The 24772-nt window shown below is 39.9% G+C and overlaps 2 protein-coding genes across 7 annotated transcripts in view; one reads left to right on the top strand and one right to left on the bottom strand.

Moving 5' to 3' along the window:
* LOC117818662 (protein FAM214B) overlaps positions 1–9637 on the top strand; it is a 31443-nt gene extending 21806 nt beyond the window's left edge. For 4 of the 6 annotated variants that reach the window (XM_034691622.1, XM_034691621.1, XM_034691625.1 and 1 more), the window contains 9 exons: positions 1064–1249; positions 1492–1703; positions 2135–3477; positions 4737–4795; positions 5153–5252; positions 6392–6550; positions 7493–7561; positions 7846–8051; positions 8249–9637. In XM_034691622.1, the coding sequence (XP_034547513.1) occupies positions 2305–3477; positions 4737–4795; positions 5153–5252; positions 6392–6550; positions 7493–7561; positions 7846–8051; positions 8249–8402 (1920 nt within the window). In that variant the 5' untranslated portion in view covers positions 1064–1249; positions 1492–1703; positions 2135–2304 and the 3' untranslated portion in view covers positions 8403–9637. The remainder of the gene's footprint in view (positions 1–1063; positions 1250–1491; positions 1704–2134; positions 3478–4736; positions 4796–5152; positions 5253–6391; positions 6551–7492; positions 7562–7845; positions 8052–8248) is intronic. The other 2 variants (XM_034691626.1, XM_034691627.1) reach the window with 1 other exon arrangement.
* A 3194-nt stretch (positions 9638–12831) lies between these two features.
* Positions 12832–24378, bottom strand: naaladl1 (N-acetylated alpha-linked acidic dipeptidase like 1). Its single transcript, XM_034691116.1, has 19 exons — positions 24051–24378; positions 23499–23671; positions 23096–23217; positions 20410–20529; positions 19532–19724; positions 19281–19374; positions 19090–19194; positions 17402–17487; positions 17196–17315; positions 17022–17107; positions 16650–16713; positions 16305–16372; positions 16100–16188; positions 15769–15862; positions 14859–14940; positions 14428–14601; positions 14002–14089; positions 13809–13901; positions 12832–13672 (listed from the first exon to the last, which is right to left on the bottom strand). Exons 1-19 carry the CDS (start codon positions 24248–24250, stop codon positions 13495–13497), a joined length of 2229 nt encoding a protein of 742 aa, XP_034547007.1. The 5' UTR covers positions 24251–24378; the 3' UTR covers positions 12832–13494.
* Positions 24379–24772: the final 394 nt, after the last annotated feature.

Raw genomic sequence — 24772 nt, 5'->3', positions numbered from 1 at the left:
TCTTCTTTACATGGGTGCCAGCTGGGTATTTGTCAGATTAGCTTTCTTGGCTTTTTCCAAAAACTCCTCCAACTGTCAAATTTAGAATTTCAATCTTTGGATTAAATTTGAAAGCACTTCAATGGAATTCTTTTGCCTGCTTTAGGTTAACACCACAAAGGCTTTCTATGTTGAAAGTTTTTGGCTAGCTGTTCACACCTCATGGATTACAGCCATATTTCTGTGTTTGAAGTTATTTTCTTGGAGGAGCATCTTTGTGGGTCTATCCCTGCCCCCCAACACCCCCCACCGTCCATCCTCTCTTCTCTAGCGCTGCCTCTCTTTCTCCCCTTTTGTGGCCAAGCACAAAGGAGCTGTTATCCTTGGGCTACTGGTTGCCATAACGACAGCTCACTGTGGCTCCCCCTCTCTTTTAACATTCCCAAGTTCTGGTCCAAGTGGGTCGGTGAACGTCCTGCTTCTCTTGGCCTAGCAGCCTTTAGCGCCAGAAGCCAGAACCTTAAATATTAACTCTCTGGGGGCTCCTCCATGTTTGATCCGCTGCAGTGTTTGATCCTCCATCAGGAGTGTCTGGGTTTGTACTCTTAATGGAGTTTGAGGTTATGGAAAATATAATAAAGAAAGAGAGTTTTTCATGATTATGTTTTTTTCCATATTTGATAGATTTTTTGCCTTTATTGGATTAGACAGCTGAAGAGAGATAGGACATGTGGGGAGTAGAGAGTAGAGGAGGGAAGACATGCAGCAAATGATCGAGGCCAGGAGTCGAACCAGCGACCGCTGCAACAAGGACTTTAGCCTCTGTACATGGGGTGCACCCTTAAACTGCCAGGCCAACACCACCCCGATTTATTATTCTTTGTCAAGCTTAACTTTAAACTTTTAAACTTTAACATTAAAGTCATTGCTGAAACTTTGCTGTCTGTTTTGTATTTATGAGTTTTGAGGCTTTTTTCTGCCATCATCCGAATTTGTGTTTTCGTGAGGAGTAGCCTCGTCGCAAGTGGTAAGATATGAAATATAAGAAAAGGACTGACCACTATTTCTCTTTGTCTCTCTTTAGGGATTCTGGGTGGAATGAATCTGTCATGATGCCAAAGCTGTGTCACACCCTACGCCCAGGTGAACAAGGGGGGCGTGTCTGGTTTTCAGTTTATCAGAAATGGATCCTCTATAGAGATACTTCAGATTCTGGTTTAGAGACATTTTCTCTCAAGAACCTTCTGCATCACTGACACTCCACCATCAGGTGAGTACCAGCCATCAGGATGTTTACTGTAGATAATTTTTTTTTCAATATATTTTATTAGATAAACAAACAATGCAATTCATGTTTTGCTTGACTGAGTTGCTTGTAACTTTTATGGTTAAAATAAATCACCTTCTTTGAAAATCCATGCACAAGCATGCAGACATAAGATACAATATAAATAGATACACATTGCACAGTTTTTTACCTTCAAATCACCAACTGTTTTTATTTCTTCCCAGGCCATAGCTCCTGTTCCCACCACCTCCACTCCCGCTCCTCCTGGAGTTTTTATTGTTTCAATTTCCTATCTTGGGATGTTGGCGTGGTTTCATGGCAGCTGCCATGGAGATGGACTGGTTCCTTTAGCTGGCTATTTTGAACACAACCTCCAGATGTTGGGCCATATGCAAGTTGTCCACGCGGGCAGAATTAGACAAGGACGGGCACAGAGGTGAGATGCTGATCTTTGAGATTTTCTTCAAGTATTATTTGTTTGGACTTGTGACAGTTTGGCTAATGCCCTGCCTGAATCGCCTTATGTAAAGTGTCCCCTTAATGCTATTAAGGAGCTGGTTTACTTCCTGTTTCCACTCAAGCTTCCAAGTAGTTTATTGTTTAATGAAACCTCAGATTTAGTGGCAGGAATATTTTCTGAGGTCAGAAATGGTGCCCTGTCTTTACCTTGATAAAATACCACCATAAGTTAGTGAAGTCATGGCATCAGAGTCATCTTTATTAAGGTGCCATTACTTACAGTCACAATAAAAAAAGCAAACAATAGGTGTTTGAGCTCTACCAGTTCAACCATTGTAATCATTATTAATCACTTTATTAAAATGTGTCAAATTCTGTTCTGAAATAAAATACTGTTTATCCTCTCAGGTGCTGTGCAGCTCAGCTTCCTGATTTCTGTTTGGCAGCATCACAGCAGGAACTATAGGACTTCCTATTCCTGTGGAACATCTTGCTCTGCCTCCTGACACTTGTGAGGAACTACTTGACCCTGTTGCAAAAAAAGTTAGTCAAGACTCTTACCCTTCAGCAAAGTAATCATGAGGCACATCCATGTGGAATTAGCCCACAAAAAGGCTCCATTAGAGCTTCCAACCCAGGAGGGAGACCTGCCACCACCCACAACCCCAACACAGGGACTCGATCCTGGGGTCAGACCAGGGGCGCCTAGGCACTTTGGCCAGGAGGAGCTGCGGCTCCAAAAGGTCTATCAGCTCTCCATATTCTCCCAGTTGGGGGGATTTTCTACCTCCACAGAATCCCACACTGATACTGCACAGAGATCAGTCCGGTTGGCTGTGAAACGGGGTCTAGATGAACCCCAAGTGACTCACAAGCGACCCCATCTAGGGGACTGCTCAGACAGGGATATGTTAGAGGGAGGGGTGCTGTGTGGGCCTGCCCCAGCTCAAGGAGTTGGGGTGGGGTTAGGGGCTGGCCCTGGTGGGCTTGGTTCTGTTTATTCTTGCACACAGATGGAGCACAGAGACTCTGAGGGGGGACTGTCACCTAGGTCTCCTTCCCTCTCCCCAGTTCACAACCCTTCCCGACGCCCAACGCAGCACAATCATGACAGGCCCATTCCTGATGTATTTGCTCCACTCTCTCCTAAATCCCCCCCAATGTGTGACCCACACGGTCACCTCTCTGACCAGGGCTACTCCCCTGGGAGCTCAGCCAGGACTGAGACACCCAATGGGGGCCGCACACCCACCTATTCAAATGAGAGTTATAGTAATGGCTCATCTGGAGGCCAGCCCAGTCCTCACTTATATGAAGTGTCCACTTATGAGACTCCCAACCCTGCAAGCCCCACAAGCCCCCCAGGCCCTTTCTCCCCACCACACCACACAGAGCTGCAGGAGCCAGGGGAGGCCACTGAATGGGACGTTGGACTAGAATCTTCCCCACCTGAGCGAAGTGCCACCCAAACTGCATCCTCCTCCTCTAAGGGCCTAGCTTCCTGGGAGAAAACTCCCAACAGTAACGGCCATCGCCTCTCCTCTGGAGGCCACTGGCCGGTGAAGAAGAGGCTGCTTTCCCCAAGCGACACGGGGGAGTCATGTTCAGAAGATGAGGGACCCTCAACATCGAAGAGAAGCAGGTTGTCACTGCTGGCTTCAGGACTTGGCCCGGCCTCATGTCGTAGCACTGATGCTAAAGCTGCACCTTACTGGAACCATCTGCTGCCCTCTGCATGGGACCGACCTAAGGTCAGCACAAACGCACATTTCTATCAGAAATGTTCTACAGCACCGGCTCATAGTTTACATTTGTTCTTATTTATCTAGATTGTTATAATAACAAAGAAGTACCTGGTGTACAGATAGCTACTTCACATGTTGGCTTAGCACACAGTGTTTAGAGGCCAACAGCATACATTCAAGAACAGCATGTCCACATTTGCATGAAAATACTGGGCTTTTAAGTCAATCCACCGAATGCTGGGGCTCCTAAATCTTTGAATTCTGTGAAAGAATAGCCGTTAAAAGGTAGTGTTTGATCTGAAGACATTTGTGATCCTTGACAGTGTCGGAAAAGAGTCGGAGCCATAAATAAAGAGAAACGAAAAGAATGAATGAAAGTGATAGAATGAAGTGAGGGCCAGTTCATTATCGCACCATGCTGGAACAGGCCGAGTAGCTCCAGAATAAAGCCCATTGAGGGAGGGTTCATTGTTCCCCCACATGAGTGTGCTGTGTTTCTCACACATGTACACACACACACACACACACACACACACACACACATATATATATACACATACATCCTGTTAAAAAAATGAATGGTTCTGGAAAGTAACTGACCATTTTTGAACACCAGGAGGCCGGAAAATGAGTTCACTAAGAGGGACAATGGAGTTCACAAGGTCACTAGTTAGGCTTCATACAGTGGTGGTGTCACTGCCACTACAGTTGTTTAGTGTGTGTGTGTGTGTGAGGGAAGCACAGGGAGAAACAGATGTATGGAAGGAAAAGTTAAGGACTTAGGAACAGAGAGGTCCGAAGAAGACAGTTAAAGAAAAGAAGCAAGGCTCAATTGAATTAGAGTAAAACAGCTAGAAAAGGAAAGTAAGGCAGCAGAGTAGTAGAACATGCTGTCTGTGGTTTTAATCAGTTGTTACCATGGGATGACAAGCTGACGAAGAGCTCCACGGCTAGAGAGCCAGGTTAACCAAGGGTTAGCTTATACCTTGAGCTAACCATGAGTGATAGGTTTGCTGTTAGCACATGGCTCGCAGGTAGCATAGGTTTGGCTAGTGGTGAGACACCCGACAGTTTGTTGGGCCTTATGATGAATAGTAGCCTGGAAATGGGGAATGTTTTTGTGTCTGCCGCAACTTCCAACAGTCAGTCTTCAGTAAGTAAGAGGACACCTGGAACAAACAATAAAACATGTATGTTTATAGCTAGGTGCAAACAAAAATCTGACTATTAAAAGATGAAAACATGTATTTTTTTCTTCTATTCAGACTGCTACAGATTGCACAAGATCAGGAAGACGGCTGAAAAGTGGGCTTCGACTAAAAAGGTGAGTACTCCATCTGTTTTCAGGCTAAGTTATACATTTATTCATGAATTAAAAAAAAGAGGCTTAGAAAGAAATATCTTAACTTCAGCAGGTGCTTTGGGTTAGAGTTTATGTGTTTGTAAGTACATGCCCACCTCTGGATCATGTCATTGAAACTGACTGCAACAAAGTCAACATTAGTGAAAGAAGGTGGGAGTCAGCGTTGGTTGCATGTTATTCTAAATTAAAGGGTACTTTGTCTGGACTTGAATGCTCAGACACACTCAGAGGCATGTGACATGTCGGTTAAGACAAAATTAGTGTCATCTCAACCACTAACCACCGGTCTGTTTTGTGTGTGTTTGTTGCTGTATTCAGTCGCCAGCTGCGCAGTGGGAGACACACAGACAACGTACACTCCACACGTTCCAGTTGGCCCTCATCGTCCATCAGCAGAGCACTTCTTGGCAACTTTGAGGTATACATTTTAAGATCATTTTGACAAGATCTGGAGATACTGCTCAGCATATATTGCATTTGTATAAATAGTGTTTTTGAGAGACCAGGAAGCAAACCAATAACTTACTTCAGGTGGAGCAGGCTGAGTCCTGGTCCTTCAAATACAACAGATTATATTGCATGATCAGAAATGTGTGTTTGCAGTCACAGTAAAAATTAACTCTTGAGATCACTGTTAGAGGCGTTGCTGCAAGTGACTACATTTTTGTGAGGTGTCATCAATATGCTCTCTATATTTAGATACATGAGGGTTGCAAAATATCAGAAGCACCATTCAATTTAATGTAATCCTGCACAACTTCAACACTTACTGTGACTTTAGGGGTAAAACAAACCAGTGTATGTATTTTGAAGTGACAGAAAAAATATTAACTCAAGTTATTTTTCAGAAATTACAAAAGTAAATCTATGTATTCAGTAAAATTTGGACTGTCCTGGTTTAACATAATAAATAATAATTGCTGAATAAAATAAAAAATATATATTTAATATGTAAAAATCTGAGCAGTAAGTGAGCAAAAGGCAACAAAAATGCATCATACTGCCTACACACTGGAAAATTGTATTTTTCCCAACTTTTTTTTATAGATTATCGAAAATATCCACCAGAACTTTACCATATTATGTAATGTCTTGTATACCGAAGCCAACAGAATTATTGAATATATCCAGAGCGAATGAATCTTACTTTCCTTCTCCAAGAGATCCAGCGGAAAATGAAATTGTTGAGCCTCATTCATTAGGACTAACTTGATGTAAAAATAAGACAGCGCCAAAATGTCTGATTAAAGATGACTAATATATATTCTGTACTCACCAGCCTGATGAGGCTGGTTTTCCCTTTTCCTCAACATAGCTAATTCACAGCAAAAGAGAGTCATATGCTGGCAATGGAGTAAAGACAATTCAGTTCACAATTTAATGCTTTCAAATATCCTTTTCTACTCTTGTGTTTTTATTGCTCAGCAGACTTTGTTTCTGTGTGCAGCACCGCTTTGGCTCTTATTAAGATTAAAACATTAGATATGGATATGATTTCCCCTAAGTTTAAAGAAATGTATGAATAACATCTCTCTTTCTGTATCTTGTGTGTCCCAGGAGTCTATACTGAAGGGACGATTCTCCCCATCCGGGAGGATTGAAGGCTTCACGGCAGAGATCGGTGCCAGCGGCTCCTACTGCCCGCAGCACGTCACCCTGCCTGTGCAGGTTACATACTATGACATCTCAGAGCACAGTGCACCCTCACCCTTCCTGGTCAGTCTTTCTTTTTTGTGTATATGTGTGTCTGCAGAATGTTGTGTACTTTTGTGCAAACCTAGTCAAGTCCAAACAGTGAACCAAACAAAAAATAGACACTGTTTATTGCTCATGGGGGGGTATTTTTTTCTAGTATTAAAATAAAACACTCATTGAAAGAGCACAAAGAGATCTGAACAGCTACCCAAAACAAATATAGAATTGTCGTCAACAAGGTTGATGTTGGCTTGCTTCTTCAGAGCCATATGTATCAAACATGTGGTATGGTTTTATTTTTGTGCATATTTCACAAACCCTTTTTCCACAACTAGCAACAACAGCACGAAACACTATTTACTGTAATCATCTCTTATAACCCACATATGAAGAAATGATCTAGTCCTCAGTCCTTAGGTGGGAGCAGCTTTAATGAGTGAAAAACTTTGATCCTGTGTTGAAGAAGTCTTAAAGTGTGTCTGCAGACCATTTGGAAACCAGCTGTTGTCAGTCTCTTTGTTCCACGCCTCATGTTGACTCTGAAGTGTTGTGTGTAATAAGTGGTGACTGTTAAGTGCCAACTTAGTCCATATAAGTGAATCAATTAGGGCTTAACATTGCATGAGTCATTATGTAGCTCCCTGTGTTACTAAAAACAGTGTTGCTACTTTAAAGGAAGTCCACTTCTATTTCAGGTTTCATGTGTGTTGGTTTGATTGTGTTTGATCATCAGCTGGCTTTATTCACATAACCTATAGATATACAGTATGTGTTAAAGTATACTGTTGCAATACTGCTGTCATACTGCTGCTCCCTAAAAGTCAGATTTTAGCACATTTAACCCACATTCGGATTCTTGTTATGGAAGTTCACAGCTATAGAAGAAACAGAAGCATATCCATTAAAGTCACTGAGAAATTTGAATTAATGCTGTATCTTTTTTTTTTTTAATCTCCCTCACAGGGGGTGATATCTCTGGAGCCTCTTGGAAAGAAAGGATACAGCATACCCAAAGCAGGGACCATACAAGTGGTAAGTTTGTCTGTCTGTCTCACTTTGCTCAGAAAAAAAAGGTTTGCCAAACAGAAATGAAAAACCTATGACTGCCATGGTTTAATATAATGAAGTAGAGTATGTTGAGTTTGTGATACTCATACTCATTATAAGAGGCATGTTTTTTTCATTGCAATGATGAAATACCATGCAGTACTTTTTGTGGTTTTAGTCAAAAAATCTCTACATTAACTAAAATCAACACTACCCACAGTCTTTTCTACTGTTTCAAATGCTGACATTGGCTCGTCATCTGTTCTCAGACCTTATTTAATCCCAACAAAACTGTGGTGAAGATGTTTCTGGTGACCTACAACTTTGGCGACATGCCCGTCAACCACATGACCTTCCTGCGCCACCGGATCTTCCTGGTGCCTGTAGAGGAGGGGGTTGAGGGGAAAAGCGAGGCATCACCAGGGAGCGGAGTGCTTGACAGGAAGAAGATTCTCTGCTACCTGATGCATCTCAGGTATGACTGAGGTTACAGATGTCCGCACAAGCTGTCATACCATCTTATTTTGCAAGCACTACTTCATAATCCTTTGTTGTGATTCCTTGATGAACATATACCCTAGAAGCAAGAGTGTAATTGCAAACAGGCACTTTAGTTTGTTATTCTATATCATTTAATGGATTACTAATCAATTTTTTGGTTCTGCTTCTCAGATTCCAGAGCTCCAAATCTGGGAAGATCTACTTGCACAATGATATCCGGCTGCTATTCTCCCGCAAATCCATCGAAGTGGACACGGGGATCCCTTACGAGCTGAAATCTTTCACCGAGGTGCCAAGAAACCCCAAATACTCCCCCCGCGTGTGACCCCAGCCTGAACCAGTTGACCCTCCCCAACGTTGATGCAGCCCTCCTGTGCTTCCTAAAGAGGAGGAAGGGAAACATACAGACTGCAAGAATGATGGACGCAAAACTTGATGAGACGCACCACATGCACATGAGACACACCTGCACATTTGATACAGTTTTGATGAGGGTAGAAGTCCTGCTTTTGTGCATTTGTTTCCATTGAAAGTAAAAAAAAAAGAAGAGATGTAAAATCTTACGAAACCAAACAGGGCATTCCTTGTATCCATTCAGTAAGAATATGAAATTCTAAGAAATGGGCATGCAGTCAAAAGCAGGACTTTTACATCATCTCAATCTGTTCAAAAATGAGATTGCACACTGCACATTGACACACACCAAATGGACTGACAAGACTGGCACACAGCACATGACACACCTCATGACTGAAACACTTCTGGTGGCGACTCTTCAGTGTTAACATGCATGCCTTGTGACTTAAACATCTGAATTTTCCTCTAGTGCCGTTTCACACTGTCCTTCACTCTGCCTGCAGCTCCATTCGCTTCATCGGACCAATAATACACCCAGCTTAGATCATCAGAAGGCCATAAACATTACGCACATTGCACACAGTGTGACCTGTAAGAAGGACAAGAGCAGAGACACAAACACTCGTGAAAGCAAAGGCTGAAATAGAATCAGCCATCTTGATTAGAATGGTTTTATTATTTAAAATATGATTTAAAAGGAAAGATACTTGTGTAATTTGACCAAACTCAGGACATCTGATGAAGAAAACATTTCACTTCTCACAGTTTCACAAATCACAGTACATATCACTGTGTACACTTCAGGCGAGGAGGGTCATACCATGCCATGAAAAACGGGGGAATCCAGTAAATGTTATGTAGCCAGACTGAGGGACACTGTGCTGATTTCTTTTTTTAATAAATATTTTTTTTTAGATTCTGTTCAGATCACACTGATGTTTGAGCAGAAAATGAAAAGAGAAAAAAAAACAACAAGCTGTAGTAGTTTTTAATTTATGTTTTTTCGCAAATGTCTTAAAAAGCAATATGCTGCACAAAGTAGAGTGTGTTTTCAGTCAGACGAGCTTTCTCTGGAGCGGGGAATGGAGAAAGCGAAGAACTGAGAGTGAGGGGGGGAGGGAGGAGGGAGGGGTGGTAGGGTATTTAATATGGGGAAAAAGTATATGTATATTTAAAAGAATAAACTCTGCGACTGGCGAGTAACACCTGTTTGTTGTTGTGTTGTTGTTTGCTTTTCTTGAAGCTCCTGTGGGGAGTTTTTCTGGTAACGAAACAAACTAAGATGAACAGTGATGCCTCTCTATGATCTACACTAGTGTCACTCAAGCTACTGAATGGCATTTTTATTTTAAGTTTTCCATGACAAAGATTTCTAATGAGCGATATATTGTAGTGTTTAAAATAATGCAGATTTTTTGTTAGAAAACTCAACTTCAACTTAATCTTTAAAGGACAAAACTAGCCAAGAGATAAAAGTACTTCTAAAATTCTTAAATCAAGTTCCTCACAGTTCCCCCTTCTATTTTTTGAGAAAACAGTGTTGAAGATTAAAACAGAAGAGATAAAAAATATCAAGATTTTTGGTTCCCAGCATGTATTAAAACCCCAAACCTGAATTTAACATTTCCCACAAAGCAACTTGATATCTTCTTTCATTAGAACCTCCTGGCCTCTTAGACTTTCATGCCTCCACATTCTCAGTATACATAAAGGTTGTCTATTAAAAAGCCTCTGTGATAAAACTCAGATGACATCACTGTGACAGCATCCTCCATGACAGTATACTGAACTTCATAAAAACACTCTTAGTGTGCCTTACTGAAAAATCATAGATTCAAATAATTTCTTGTGTAAGTCTTTGGTTCCAAGGATGATTATCTGCATTTGAGCATCATGGGTAATGAGATTACAAAATGAAAGTCTTATTCAATCACGCTTACATAAGTTGTTTATAAGAGTATTCCGTGCATGAGCTTTCAATTTGTGTGAGCATGTGTTTGAATAAGAGCAAATCAGAGGCATCATGTGAGACCAAAGTTCATCGAAGACATCCAACAGGACATATGATTCAACACATAATAGATAAAGAGGTGAGTAGTCCTCCCAATAGTCACAAAGAAGCCTGAAAGCTGAGATTCAGTTTGATATTTGCTCCTGCAGCTCTAAAAATAAGCTAGAAACATTTAAGGTTTAAAAGGCTTCCTCCCTTCTCTTCTACTTCTCTGGTGAAAATGCTCAGTGGCTTAGAACAGATAGACTTTGGTTGTTCTGGGCAGTTCTGCAAATATTGATGTCAAACTGTGTGAATGTCAAGTAGAGCACTGCTGAAAATAAGAATCCATCCTCTGTAAATACTTCGATGCTAAAAATACTGAGGAAGAGCTCTGTATAGTCCTCACCAAGTAAGCAAGCAAGCAGTCATTCCTGCAACTGCATTCATCGCATAAGTTTTTGCATAAAGGAAATAAAATACTGTGTAGAAGATTGAGATAGAAGACTAAACAGAAAACTAAAAAAATGCATGTTTCTGACAATTCACGCTTCTTCTTCTACAGTTATTGTGATGATAAACCAGCAGCTTGCCTCTAAGAGATCATCAAGGTGTCTCATCTTGCCTCAAATGCATATTTCAAACCTCCCAGTGCTGAAAGATGTAACTTTTTGTAACCTATCTTTGTGGCAGTGTTTGCTGTGTAAGTATATGCAGGGTCCCTTATTTTAAGGAGTACAAATGTTAAAAATAAATGAACCCATCCACCTCTCTCATCCACCAACCCGCACAAACAGGCTGTTATTCATTTACACACTAAGTTGGGCTTCTGCAGCAGCTCATAAGGGTGTGACTAACTCTATAAACGTAAACCAGGATAGAAACCAGTGATCCATGAGAGACCTGTGGCTTCACCAGAGCCTGCACTGCACAGGAAGGAAAGCTTGGACCAAGAATAGTTTTTATGTGTCTTCTTTTCCACCTCTCCCTTTCACATTTGTATATTATTCATTCTATTTATAGAGTGAACAGTATTAAACTATCTGAAGGTGGATCTGGGAAATGTATTACCTTTTTTAGCAGACGGATTTGACTTGGTTTGTATCCTCTACTGCCAGGGGCTTATGTGACAGCAAAACTTCTAATCCCTGTAATGCTGACATGGCCCAAAAGATTGTCTCAAAGCATTTTCCGACCCCCAGTGGCAGCAGCCAGTATTGCAGCTTGACAGCTGGGCCTGCATGAGTGCAGCAGGCTGCAACAGGGTGTGATGTAGGCTAATACACTGCATTTAAGTTTTCAGAAATGTTGCAGACTAAACCGTGAGATATTTAATTGCATTTTTACACCTAAATTTGGGGCATAGTTAATCAAATCTCTTTGTAGCTCTCATATTGCTAATAATGACTAAATTTCAAATCCCCTCTGCAAGTGAGCTCACCATGCACCATTCTTTTTTTTTGTCTTTTGTAAAATTATTTTTCTTGACTTAAAAACTCTGTACACCTCCTCAGGGCTCCTGTCAGATGAAAAAGTTTTAGAGCATAGAGGTTGTCCTGATCAGATAATTAGCAAGTCATAATCACCCATTGATTATGACTCATTCTTGCTCAAGGCAAAGTGTTTTGTTTGATCTGTGAAGTACGGAAGCCCTATGGGGACATGCATCCATGCATTTCATTCACTCAGTTTTCCTTGATAAGTTGATTTAATTTGTTTTCTCGAGATCTTGACTTACGCCTGAAGATCATATCCCGTACTGTCAGAACTGCAAAACCACAAAACAAACAGAAATAGGCTTATCTAACCTTGTTAGTGTGATCAGTGGCATAATAGTATGCAATGTTTTGACCTATCACAGTGACCAGCCAGAAAATAATCCTATTAACACAATATAACAAGCTTTCTATCTGGAGATAATGAGATAAATTAATTAACTATGAGAGGTAAACAAGCTTTTTATTTTCAGATATCAAGAAAAATAAGTCAAGATCCTGAGAGATCATGTAATTTCATAACATTTCAAACCAGTATAATAATCAATCACAGAAGACAATAGAAATCAATTACAACAGTTACAGTTTGAGAAACATATTTGTTTGGATTGGCTAGTTCTGACAGCACCTTGAGATTATACTGACTTTAATAAATCAGCCTTTTCCTTCAATGCCTGTAGATCAGAACACACTCCAACACACTCTTGCCTCAGCTCTTGCAGAGTGTAGGACTTTGGTTTCCAGCCACTAAGTTAAATGGTTGTCAGAAGATCTCAAAATAATATGTTGAGTTAAGCTCCAAAGTAAATGACTGGGAAATTATGCATCAGCCCGAAACTGAGTAAAAAATAGAAATATATGGATGCATGTCCACTTCGGGCTTCCGTACTGAGATTCAAAGAATACAAAAATATGGTTTGATGAATACTTTAATCCCTGCAATGAAAACGGAAAAATGTTCTGGAAATATTCAGACATTATCCAGCTTTTTCTATGAAATAAAATGACATGCATCAGCAACATTAAAAAGATTGTTTAGGCACAACTTTACACATTCAGCTCCAGTTCATTATTTAGTTTTTGGTTTAAAGCGGGTCATTGCTTTTCTAAATAATCTTTTCCTTCATAAATACATTTCATGACACAATAATTCCTGCATGGGTTTTACTGGAGATGGATTTAAATATGAACACTGACTCAATAACACGTACATTTGAGTTGTAAACAATTTACTCATCATACTTATTATACTGCATTGAATGTAAAAAAGACTCCCACTCGTGGATCTGCAGTAAAATGTGTGATGGGGCAGATATGATTTTGGTTCATCTTTAAAGGAGCGTCTCAATAAGAAAGAATGATCACATTTAAATATTTTAAGCTTGTGACAAAGATAGAAGACATCATTCATGTTAATGTTTGGCAAAGAGCTTGGCTCAATAATCACTCTCACTTAAAATCATCCATATATAGTCCCATCATATCTCATCTGAGATGCCTCATGGGCTGCAAGTCTCTGGGTTTCAAAAAAAACAATCCCTGAGTTAAAGCTGTTTCTCTTCGCTCCTCTTCATCTATATAACGTCAACCAGTGTGTAAGCAGCACCATCAATGGCCTGGCTCACAACTGACAGGTGGTAGTGCACTTTAGCCCAGTCGCTGGGTTGTCCTGATAACTCAGCTTTGGCAAAAGCATCAGCCAGACCGGGGAAGGTTGGCTGCCCGGCACTGCTTGAAGCCCAGATCACATGCCTGTAAATCACACAGAGGAAGAGAAGAGGAATATATCAATGACAGGCAATTTTAATCAGATTTGACAAGTCGTTCAGGTCATCTTTTGTATCTCCAGACTTTTTTGTTTTACAATAAGCTTGTACCATCCACTCACCTGAATGCATATTTATCTGGGAATGCAAGAGGGTTTAAAAAAGCTCGGTCCAGCAGCATGAGCTGGTCGTTGATCCTTCTGACTTTCAGAGGTCTAAAGAAAAGAGAGATAAAGAGAGAGGTGGGTGTTTTTGGTTTTTAGTTCTCTGTAGTTTGCAGGATGTTTTTTTTTTTATGTGTATTTGTGTTCTTACGTTTCTTTCGCCAGGTCTGAACTGCGAATCACCTGCTCCAGATGTGATGCTGCTTTCTCAAAGTTGGCCACGGCCTGCTCCAGTGGTTCTGAAACAACAAAACAAATCATTTGTTTGGCCTCCCGGTAAAAGATTTCAACCTCTCTAATCCTGTGGGACTGCCGAAAGAAAACAGATGCTGCTTCTGTTGTTTGTGCTGTTCTTAAGTGCAACCCAGGGATATTTTTAGCATGATCTCTTCAGGGTATTCCTGCTACAAGGAGCATTTGGTTCAGTTCAGGAGCCAGTTAAAAACATGTTCAGTACTCAGTCCAACAATCAAGAAGTACTGGAGCAAGTCAAGTTGTTTAACAGCTTTGACACAGGATTGATGCACACATAAAAAAAAACATAAAGACATACAGTAACTAACAATCCTTTACTTACCCATGGAGATTTCTTTAGCTTGCAGTTTAGTCTTGTACAGGTTCACAGCATGTTTGAGGTAGACATTAAGAACCTCAGAGTAGTCACTGCAGTTAAACGGCACCAACAGGCTGTCAGCCAATCGGATAAGGATGTTTCCTGCTGTCCTGGCAACAGCCTGGTGACTGACGAACCCTGAGAGGAGAAAGTGATAGAATAAGATGTTTAGCACAAGAATAATTATAAGGAAAATAGTTTGCTGGAAGAACCACTTGGCTGAGAAATAAAATATTAAAATATTCAAAATTTCCTTAATAGTGGGACAAAAGAGAAAGTGTTCAGTAAGCCATGATGCCACATGTAAGGACTGGAATTTCTTCCATTGGCCTTCTACAGTATAAACAATACAAAATGATGCAATGTGTATAAACATGAGCGATAGCATTGCTCACCCGGATCAATGAACCTCGAGGCGTAGTCGAAGGTGTCATATGCTGTGTGGTAAGCAGGGTAAATCCGAGCACTTGTCTTAGTCTGTATGATGAAAGGAATATCATGATGGGAGGGACATGACTGACAAAACAGGTTCAGCTCAGTTATGAGTGCTCCACAAACAAGTGTTCACCATAGACTGTGTATAGGAAGTGGATGTGGCCTCTTGGTTTCAAAAGTTAGGCCACTACAGATACCTGTCTGATACCTGCAGTGTTTCAAATGGCCACTAGGTGGCGACTCTGCTGTTTAGAAAATCAACACTGTATGTGATGTGATATGTTATATAATATGGAACATGGGCTCACTTCTTAGCTGATTTATGAACATAGTAAACATTTTCTAAATTACTTTATGGTCTAAATCCCTATGTGTATCCACTCTGTTGTCCATATATGGTCATTTATGGTTCCAAAGTACCAAGATGAAAACTTTCAAATGAGAATCCTGAGGGTTTAAAACTGAAATTCACAAACCAATATGTGACTCAATGGTCTACTTTTTGTATCCAGTCTATGCTGCACGAACTCTTGATGAGAGCAGATGATGAGACAGCTTAGAAGTAAACAGTGAAGAAACAACATTAAGTTAAAATCTAATTTTCAGGGGGGAGGAATGTGTCTTGGACCGAGTAAAAAATCCAGGAGATGAAAAAATAGAATGAAACAAAAAGGGCTCCATGTCAGGTCCACTGCACTGTACAACATGCAGACAACTGTGTTGTGCTTGTGCCTACATACGTCTGTGGAAAATGTAAATGTATTAGAGATGACACCCAAATAGAGTTTCCTATTCCTAAATAAAGCTCTCATAATGTCATCCGACAAAACTCAAAAACAGTGAGGCAAAGAGGGCAGACTTCTTTCATACCTTGTCATATGTGTATGACATGTCGATGGATGTGATTCCCAGGTAATGGACAAAAGGAGCATAATCACTTCCTGCTCCTGTCAGATATCCTATCCTGATAAAGAATAGAGAAAATAAGCAGCAGATATTTAATATATGAAAAGATTAATATCCTTAATGATACAATGTACAGTATTGATCAAAAATCTCATATCCATACATATAGATTGGGCCATACTCTTCCTTTGTGTTCTATCTGATCCAGGGTTATTTTTATTTTTTGTTCTATTGTTTAAATCCATAATCATAATCCTGTCCTGAAACTGAAAACAAGAAAGATGTTGTTCCTAACCTGGGAATGACTTCCTGTGTTGGGCTCGTCCGGTTGGAATACTTGATCCAGTTGTCATACACGGACATGGAGGTTCCTGGTGCACTGACCTAGAGCGCAAGCACAGTTTCATATGTGCTTTAATTTCCTGCTGGTTCAACACAGTACTTATGGAGAATCTGGAAAACACCTGAACTGACACCAGTTTTTATCTTTAAGAGCTCACCTGCTTTGCAGCCTGGAAGATGACATTCTGTACCGATGGCATGCCTGACGCCCTCAGAGTGGCATTGGCTAAAGGGGGCAGGAATTGTGAATTAGCACATTTTCAAGACACAGCAGTCCTCTGTGATAAGTTAGCCAAAAAGCAATACTGAAAAAACATTTCAAGCTTTATTTCCAGTTGAGACTACGGAGAATAATCAGGTTAGTATGTTGTTATCTCAAACCAATGTTGATTAAAAAGTCATTAAAACATTTATCAATCTATGTTTTCATGTTGATGTTTTGTGACTTCTCTGGATTGCATTTCCATTCATTTCTGAGAGGTGGAGAGAGTGTAACTTCTTACCAAAGACAGCTATATCCACGTTGATGTAAGCAATGGTGCGTTCACTGAGCTTAGTGAAGTATTGCTGAGGAAAAGACAAGATAAAGGTAGTTTATTTTCTACTTAAGTACGAGAGAAATTCTCAAAAAGATACAATAGAACTAGTTAGAAGGTGTAATAAAAGTAAATGAGGCGTTAAATCAGAGTGATGTGTAAGCTAACATGAGCCAGCATTATTTGAAATGCTACCACAGCTAGTGCATCAAGCCAGACAAAAAATGGTTTGAATGAAACTTTGTGTTGAACAGAGTAATTATTATTTAAAGCTTTTAAGGAACCAGTTTAGAGTTCTATAATAAATGTATGTCTAATTTTAGACTCATAGCAAATCACCTCTGTGTATTCTGCAGACCCAATGAGGCCAAACTCTTCAGCTCCCCAGCTTCCAAAGATCATTGACCGGCGAGGCCTCCATTTTCCTGCCATAGAAGGAAATAAGTATTAACTCTTTGTCCAGCAAACGGAGGAAAAAAAATTTGTCATTCATTCGGCTATCGCTCTCCTCACCCTGCTTTACCATCCGGCCCAGCACTCGTGTCAGTTCCAGCATGACCGATGTCCCGCTACTGGGGTCAATGGCACCATGAACCCAGCTGTCCCTGTGGTTCCCGTAGATTACGTACCGATCTGAGCACAAACACAGAGCAAGGTAATCTTAAGACATATACAAGCTGAAATCTAAAGGAAGATTTAGACTTGGTGACAGGTCTCACCTGGTTCAACACTCCCTCTGATGATGCCCATAACATTGCCAGACTTCTTCACCTCTTCATAGTTGTGGATGTCTAGCCTCACATCACTATAACGTAAATACAGCTTCAGAATTATGAAGAAAAAGAGAGTGACTTAAAGAGTTCCCATTGCAATCCTGCTGCTTTCTCTCAAACATGATGTATTTGAAAGCATTTTAAAGCCACTTAAAGCTCCTGTGAGAAACTTCCATGTTGGGTCAATTTTGGCGCCCCCTGTCAACAAAGTGGTCTTTGCTGATTTGTCCTGTATTTGTGAAATTAATTTTTCTTGACATAAAATATCTCATCTTCCTCTTTTAACAGCCAAATTGTCACTCTTTGAGATTTTTGTGCTGTGCAACCTGTGAAAAATGCTGTAACACCAGCATGCAGTTAATCACTTAGTCTGCACCTACCCCCTGCCAGTGTTTTTACACATTCAAAATGACTATATGGAAATAGTCACTCTTTTTATTGATGGTATTGTTTGTTTGTTTTTTAGGTCATAAAAAGACACCAATATTATTTTCAGTCTGTTTTGTGACCAACCAAAAAATCCTCACAGGAGCTTTAATGTCAGAAAAATTGCTGCTGTAGAGAAAAAGTGAGAAAAAAAAAAGGTAAGAGGCGATGTACTGTCTGTCTAAATCATGGGAAAACACTTCTAGGAGTGTGGAACAGAGCTATTATGTTTAAATAAGTTAACTTAGCAATAGATATATAGAAGGTTAATAGAAAATATGTTTTATACAAGCGGCAACCTCCGGTCTCAAACGATGAAACCCATGCGGAAGTGTTATAAACTGTAATACATTGAGAATCCACTGCTGCAGAAACACCGGAAACCACATAGACATGAATGGGAATCCGACAATATTTGCAGCATTAATAAACATGTTTACAGGCTGGTTCAAGAAACAGCTTGGCCCTACAAAGCTAATCTCTGTATCGGCACACACTGTACGGGGGTTGATTTTTTTTCTATCACGACGGTTCAGAAGATATTTAGTTTACGATTTTTTGCCCAAATAAGGACATGATTGACGTGACTCCCGGTCATGAACACATAGCTGTTGGCTAAGAGGCTCACACTAGTCTCACTCTGCCTGGTTGAGTTCCGCATTTCAATATGGCTGCCGCCGTCGATTGGCTTCAAAACAGCTCTCAGGAACAGATGGGTGACGTCACAGATACTACGTCCATATTTTATACAGTCTATGGTTTCATATGAAGATAAGCTTATATTTAGTTATAATTTGGGGAAGATGGATGCAAACAGCAGAGTAGAGTCCAGTCAGATAGGACTGATGTATGTGACATAGATGCAGTTTCATCATGTTTTCAATAAATTTGTAATACTGAGAGTTTTCCTTGATACCCCTTAGTATCTTATGGGATTTGAATGGAAAAATTACTGATCTGTGATCTTGAGCGTGCTAGTGTTTGACTCTGACAATATTATTGTGTTTTTTTTATAGAACATACAGTTATAGAACATTTCGGCAAATTAGGTGGACCCATCTCGGTTGGAAGAGACTGATTCAACTCCTCTCTGTTGTAACCACATTTATGAATGGGTTTTTCTTGGATAAAATGAATGCATATCTTCTTAAAAATAATTTTAGTTCATATTGCAATGAATCTTACCCCTGCATCTTGCAGTAACCTACCTGCTGTTGAAAGGAGATGTATTTCTGAACCCCGGGCCTCCAAGGTTGTAGGTACAGTTGAATCCTCCTTTCCACAAGGATGGGGCAGCTTCTCCACCAAGCTCACTGAAAGGACCAATCCAAACAACAATGAAGAGCTAATTCATATAATCAATTTTAAGCTGTATCAGGATGAATGTCTGATCACAAACCAGATCAGAATGTAGGCATCTTCAAATCCGATTGGTTGAATTGGAATGGGAGGGAGCCCCGTAATATCCTCAGGTGGAATTCTGTATGTTTCCTCTGTGAGTTAAAGATTAGAGCAGAATGTAAAACATTTGCCTGTTTGCATCTTTTATATGTGTTTGAAGTTAGTGGTTGTAAAGTCACCACTCAGTACTGGAGTCAAAGTGCAGCAGGAGTAATTTAAACACAATGCTGCACATTGTGGACCTGTTACCTTTAGCAGCAAGATAGGGTGTGCGCATGTCTCCATAGTGAGTGTTAAAGGAACCTCTCTCCACACCGGAGGGTGGCAGGTACCAGGAGTGTGGATACGTCTCATTGGCGTCAGACATGAGACCATCATTCATCTCAAGAGGGTCTGTATAGACGAGCACACCAATGACACCAAATGGTGCTGCATTGATGGCCTGGATAAGACACGTGGCAATTTTTGGTTAAATTATATTTTCATAGTGTTAGTACAAATGTACGCTGTACAAATGGCAGCAATGTGCATCCTTTACTCAACTTCTATGGTAAATGTTAATCCCATATTGAGTAACTAGAAGACTGTATTGTGCAGTATATTTAACATTATTGACTGTATTATTCTTTACTTTCTACAGTTTTAATAAGGTTTTAACAAGATAATTTTCAGGTTTTAATGTAGACAGTCATGTTTTTCTTGTACTTCCTTCCTGGCAACTGTATAGCTGTATAGAGATAGCTGTATGTTTGGCGCTAAATTGAAAACGAGCTAGATTTTATTGGTATTGCATAGTTTTAGTAGCTGATATATGGGCAGTAAAAAAGAACAATTGTCCCGGAAGGACTAGCCTTGCCTAGGTATTGCTTACTGTAAACCCCCAAATAAATAGCATGTTTGTTTACCACACCTTTTACCATCTCAATAAAAGATGGCATTCAAGGATTAGGGAAGATAACTATGATGATGACGCTTGGCAAAGAACCCCCACTACAACTGCCACTTCTGGTACAATAATTGTGTCACTTCTGGACAAAATGTTTCCACTATTTTGTAGAATAAGTAATCAGACAAGAAAAGCAAAACAGGATAGACCAGGTTCCATCAACTTATTAGCACATACTCACTTTAGCAGCTCTTCCTGCTCCACCATATCTGGTGATAGCGATGGTTCCTCTGAGGTCAAGGGTTTTATTCAGCTCCTGGTAGTCACTTACTTTCCCCTGGTTGGCAAACACTAGTTTCCCCTAAAACCAGCAAAAACGTTTTCAAAGTAGGATCACAATAAATGGTAAAGTATTGTGAGGGTTACATTATGGGGGCAGCTGTGGCTCAGTGGTTAGAGTCAGTCGTCTATCAATCAGAAGGTTGGCGGTTTGATCCCAGCTCCAGCAGTCACATGTCGAGGTGTCCTTGAAAGAAAGACACTGAACCCCGAATTGCTCCCTCTGTTGTTCAGAGGTGTGTGAATGTGAACGAATGAGATTAGCTAACACTGATCGCACACATTGATCAAATCAGTAGTATTGATTCTTATTGTACGGTAATGGAAACGTTATATCATATCATATTTAATTTTAACAAATTGAATCATACCATATCAGATTGTATTATATCATATCCTATTGTATCACATCTGATTGAATATGATTGTACGGTACCATATGGTCTTGTAACATATTGAATCATATCGCATTGTATCCGATGGTATAGTGGGGGTTTGGAGCATATTACATTATATCATATACTATTTATTTTATCGTAACGTAACGTAATTTAAAGTAATGTGATGTAACGTAACATGAAGTAATGTAACGTAACTTACTGTAAAGTAACTTATTGTAAAGTAACGTACAGTAACGTAAAGTAAGGTAACTTAAAGGCCCTGTGAGGAGTTTTGAACTGGCTGAGAAACAGTCTGAAAATGATACTGATGCCTCTTCATGACCTTCAATAGCAAACAAGACCATCAGCAACAACACTGACACCTTCTCTGTTGTCATTTTTAATGCCTGAAACCGCCCTGAGGGGGTAGGTGCCAGACCAGATGATGGACATCTCGCTTCTGAAACAGCCTTTATTTTAATGTTTCATGAAAAATAATCACATTGCCTGATAAGGTTGACTGTTAAAAGACAACAGGACGAGGTTTTTGTTGAAAACACTACTTTTGCATGTATAGGACAAGAGATAAGAGGTATCGCTTTGTCCACAAGGGGGCACCAGAATCGATACAAAACAAAAGTTCCTCACAGCAGCTTTAAAGTAACGTAACTTAAAGTAATGTGACGTAACGTAAAGTAACGTAACGTAACTTATTGTGAAGTAACTTATTGTAAAGTAGCGTAATGTAACCTTAAAGTAACGTAACGTAACGTAACGTAACGTAACGCAACGTAACGTAACGTAACTTATTGTAAAGTAATGTAATATAACGTAACATAACGTTATGTATCCAGTATGGTGTAGTATCACATTTTGTATGGTATTTTAAGGTAAAGTATGGTATCATATGGTATTCTGTGGTATCATACACTATTCCATAGTATTGTGTGTATGGTATCATACACAGCTTTTTCAATAATATATCCACAATATAGTCATTTTAATTTTTAAATATCCTTTCTCAACTCTAATAATAATCATCAGGGTTCTCTCTCAGACTCATTTCACTGTGCTTTTATAGTACGACTTTAAACATAACGCCAAAAGAATGTTTGAATGCTCTTCCTTTCCTTCCTTGTTACTGTCTCCTCTTTAATTACAAGCTGTATTATGTCCTTTAAATGTTCACTGGTATCAGTAATAGACAGTCTCACACTCATCATAACTTGAAGTATTGTAAGTTCATGAAGACATAGAAAAGATTTTTCATATAATGGTGTCATAGCTTCATCAATAATCTGCCAGTCATCTATCAAACATTTTATTGTCTTTTAACTTCCTCATATTCAGATTAACTCATGATTGAAAGTTTTCTTTTATCAAGATTGTTTATCGCAAGATGGCAAAGCACACAGACGTATCTTTGAAGAAAAAAAACTAGGATGTTAAGATACTCAGGAAACACTGAAGTCTGAAACTGAAGTACTGTGTGAGGCTTGGCCACAAAGAACAGACATGTCAAACAGCATAGTGTTCCTCTATATAAGGTAACATGCTCAGTTATGTAACCTTCAGTGTGCTGTAAGTTATAAAGTTACCTTGACACAGAATGTGAGGCTGATAAATCCAACAACAACATTCGCCAGCTAGGATAGTTTAGGCAAAACACCAGATAGCAGTCAAGACGTCAGCTAGAAATAATGGAGCCAGGGTCACAGAGATTTAGAGTTTTTTCAACAAAACCTCATCAGAAAGATGTATCAGAGCTCAAAATTCAACTTCAGTGTCATTTAAAGCTAAAGTATACACTATTTCTAAAGTTTTAGAATCTTAGGTCATCACCAGTAATAGCTTGTGTATCAAGCACAGATCTTAGAATCTAAATAACAGAGACATGTCACGTGTCTGTCCTCTGTTAGACAAGGAAAGAAGTTGATGAAGGAGTGTAAAAGGTTGTGACAGGTACGCTTGTGCAGTGTGACACTGAGATGTGACAATCAGGTGATTTTTATATTGTCAGTGACCTACTTTTCAGATTTTATGTATGTTTCATTTAAACAGGAGTAACTGTAACACACATTTCTTATCTCTTTGAAAAACTGGATGCTTTTTCTCTGACATAACTACAGACCCTACAGGGCATGTCAGACATCTTTACTAGATCTAGTCCCTGTGTTTCAGACCTGTAGGGATGGAGGTTTTTGTTACCTGTGCCTGTCCAGCAGGGGAGTATGCAGCGTAGGGCTGAACCACATCAGGATGGTTTTGGTCCGGGTAATAGCTCTTCTCTTTTTCTCTCACGGTGTGCAGCACGGTGTCAGACGGGTCCACTGAAATAAAAACTCAGGGTAACTATTCTGTTAGTGAGTTAGAATTGAGATATCCTCAAGGTTTGACACAAAGTCTCTGAATTGATTTAGTTGGATCAGCTTGCTACTTGTAAGCTCATCCATCAGCTTTCTTAAACAGTGGTCTGGGCAAATCCTTGATTCTGATTGGCTACAGGAGGTCATTTAATTCTTGATAATGGACTGTTAGTTGGGCACATCCCTTACTTTCAGGGTCATTACATTTAAAAGCATACCGAATAGAGATAAAAGGTGTGACTGACCTACAGTGACCTTATTGGGTTTTTTGGGGTCTGGGAAGGACAGGTAGACCATGTAGTCCTCTCTCCAGGCCTTGTCCAAACCAGATTCTGGGTCCTGCCATCTTTCTAGCATAAACTGCACCGTCTGCTCGTCTCCAGCTGAGGTGGCCATGTGGGGCACTTTGGTTAACTCTCTGTGGGAGAGGAGGAGGATGATGGGTAAAAGTTTGAGCAATTCTGTTTCTGATGTTTTACTTTCAGGCACCAAAACAGCAAAATAGGAATCTGTAGAAAAGTAACAAGGTAATGCTTTTTTTCTGCTTAAGAAATATCACTAACATATAAGTACTAACTGTAGAAAAACACCATGATGCAAAACAGTTCCTGTTGGAAGTTTGTGTAAGAGCCTTCAGCTTTTTAAGACTTGTTGATATAATTAAACATATAAGCTACCCGGCTAAATTTTTTTCTCCCTTCCCTGTTCTCATACTCTTAATTACCTCAAACAAAAACTAAATGAAATGTGTGATGTAGTGACCAACAATCTCAAAGTTGTATTATTCATCAACTCACTTAAGGTTCTCCTGAATCTGCATGTTGTCCACCTCAGCCAGGAACTTCTCGATGAAGCTCTCGTCCACATCCTTTGCCACATCCTGGAACCAGGACGGCTCCGGGCTGCTGCTCTTTGTGATTCCATAGTTACCAATGAGGATCCCCACGGTCAGTATGACAGCACCGCACAGAATCCCAATCAACAACTTTTTTATCATTCTTACCCCCCTTGAATCAGTCAGTTCCAAAAAAAGAGGTGACCTTTCCCTTTCAGCAGAGCCTGGTGCCTGGCGGTGAGCTTTCTCTGATTGTTTTGTGTCACAAATGAGATTCTCAAATGATTGCTGTAAATTCAGTGCAGCTGTTTAAGTCACCTCCCAGGAGAGGAAAATACATTCTCTGTAAAGTTTAATCATTAATGGATGCAGATGGGATGGACTTTATCCCGGCTTGTATGATTGTGAGGGAGGGTGTCAATCTATGTTTTGTCATTGTTTGCTCTCACACTGTGAGATTGTGCTCTATTTATTTGCATTACAAAATGTTCAGCATCTGTCATGTCCTAAACTTTAAATCTTTCAGCCTTCTACAGAGATATTGTGATGTGAAAACAATACTCAAATTAGATAACTTAGTGTGGTCAAATATGAAAAACATTTTTTGTGTGCGGCATATAACTTCCTTACTTCTGGTTGAGCGTGAAATCTATTTTGTAAAAGTCTAGTGAAAAGTAGAAAGAA

This window comes from Notolabrus celidotus, chromosome 9, assembly GCF_009762535.1.
Source record: "Notolabrus celidotus isolate fNotCel1 chromosome 9, fNotCel1.pri, whole genome shotgun sequence".
In the NCBI taxonomy this organism is placed as follows: domain Eukaryota; kingdom Metazoa; phylum Chordata; class Actinopteri; order Labriformes; family Labridae; genus Notolabrus; species Notolabrus celidotus.
The sequence above is the reverse complement of the archived record's forward strand: the minus strand, read 5'-3'. Positions and strand labels throughout refer to the sequence as shown.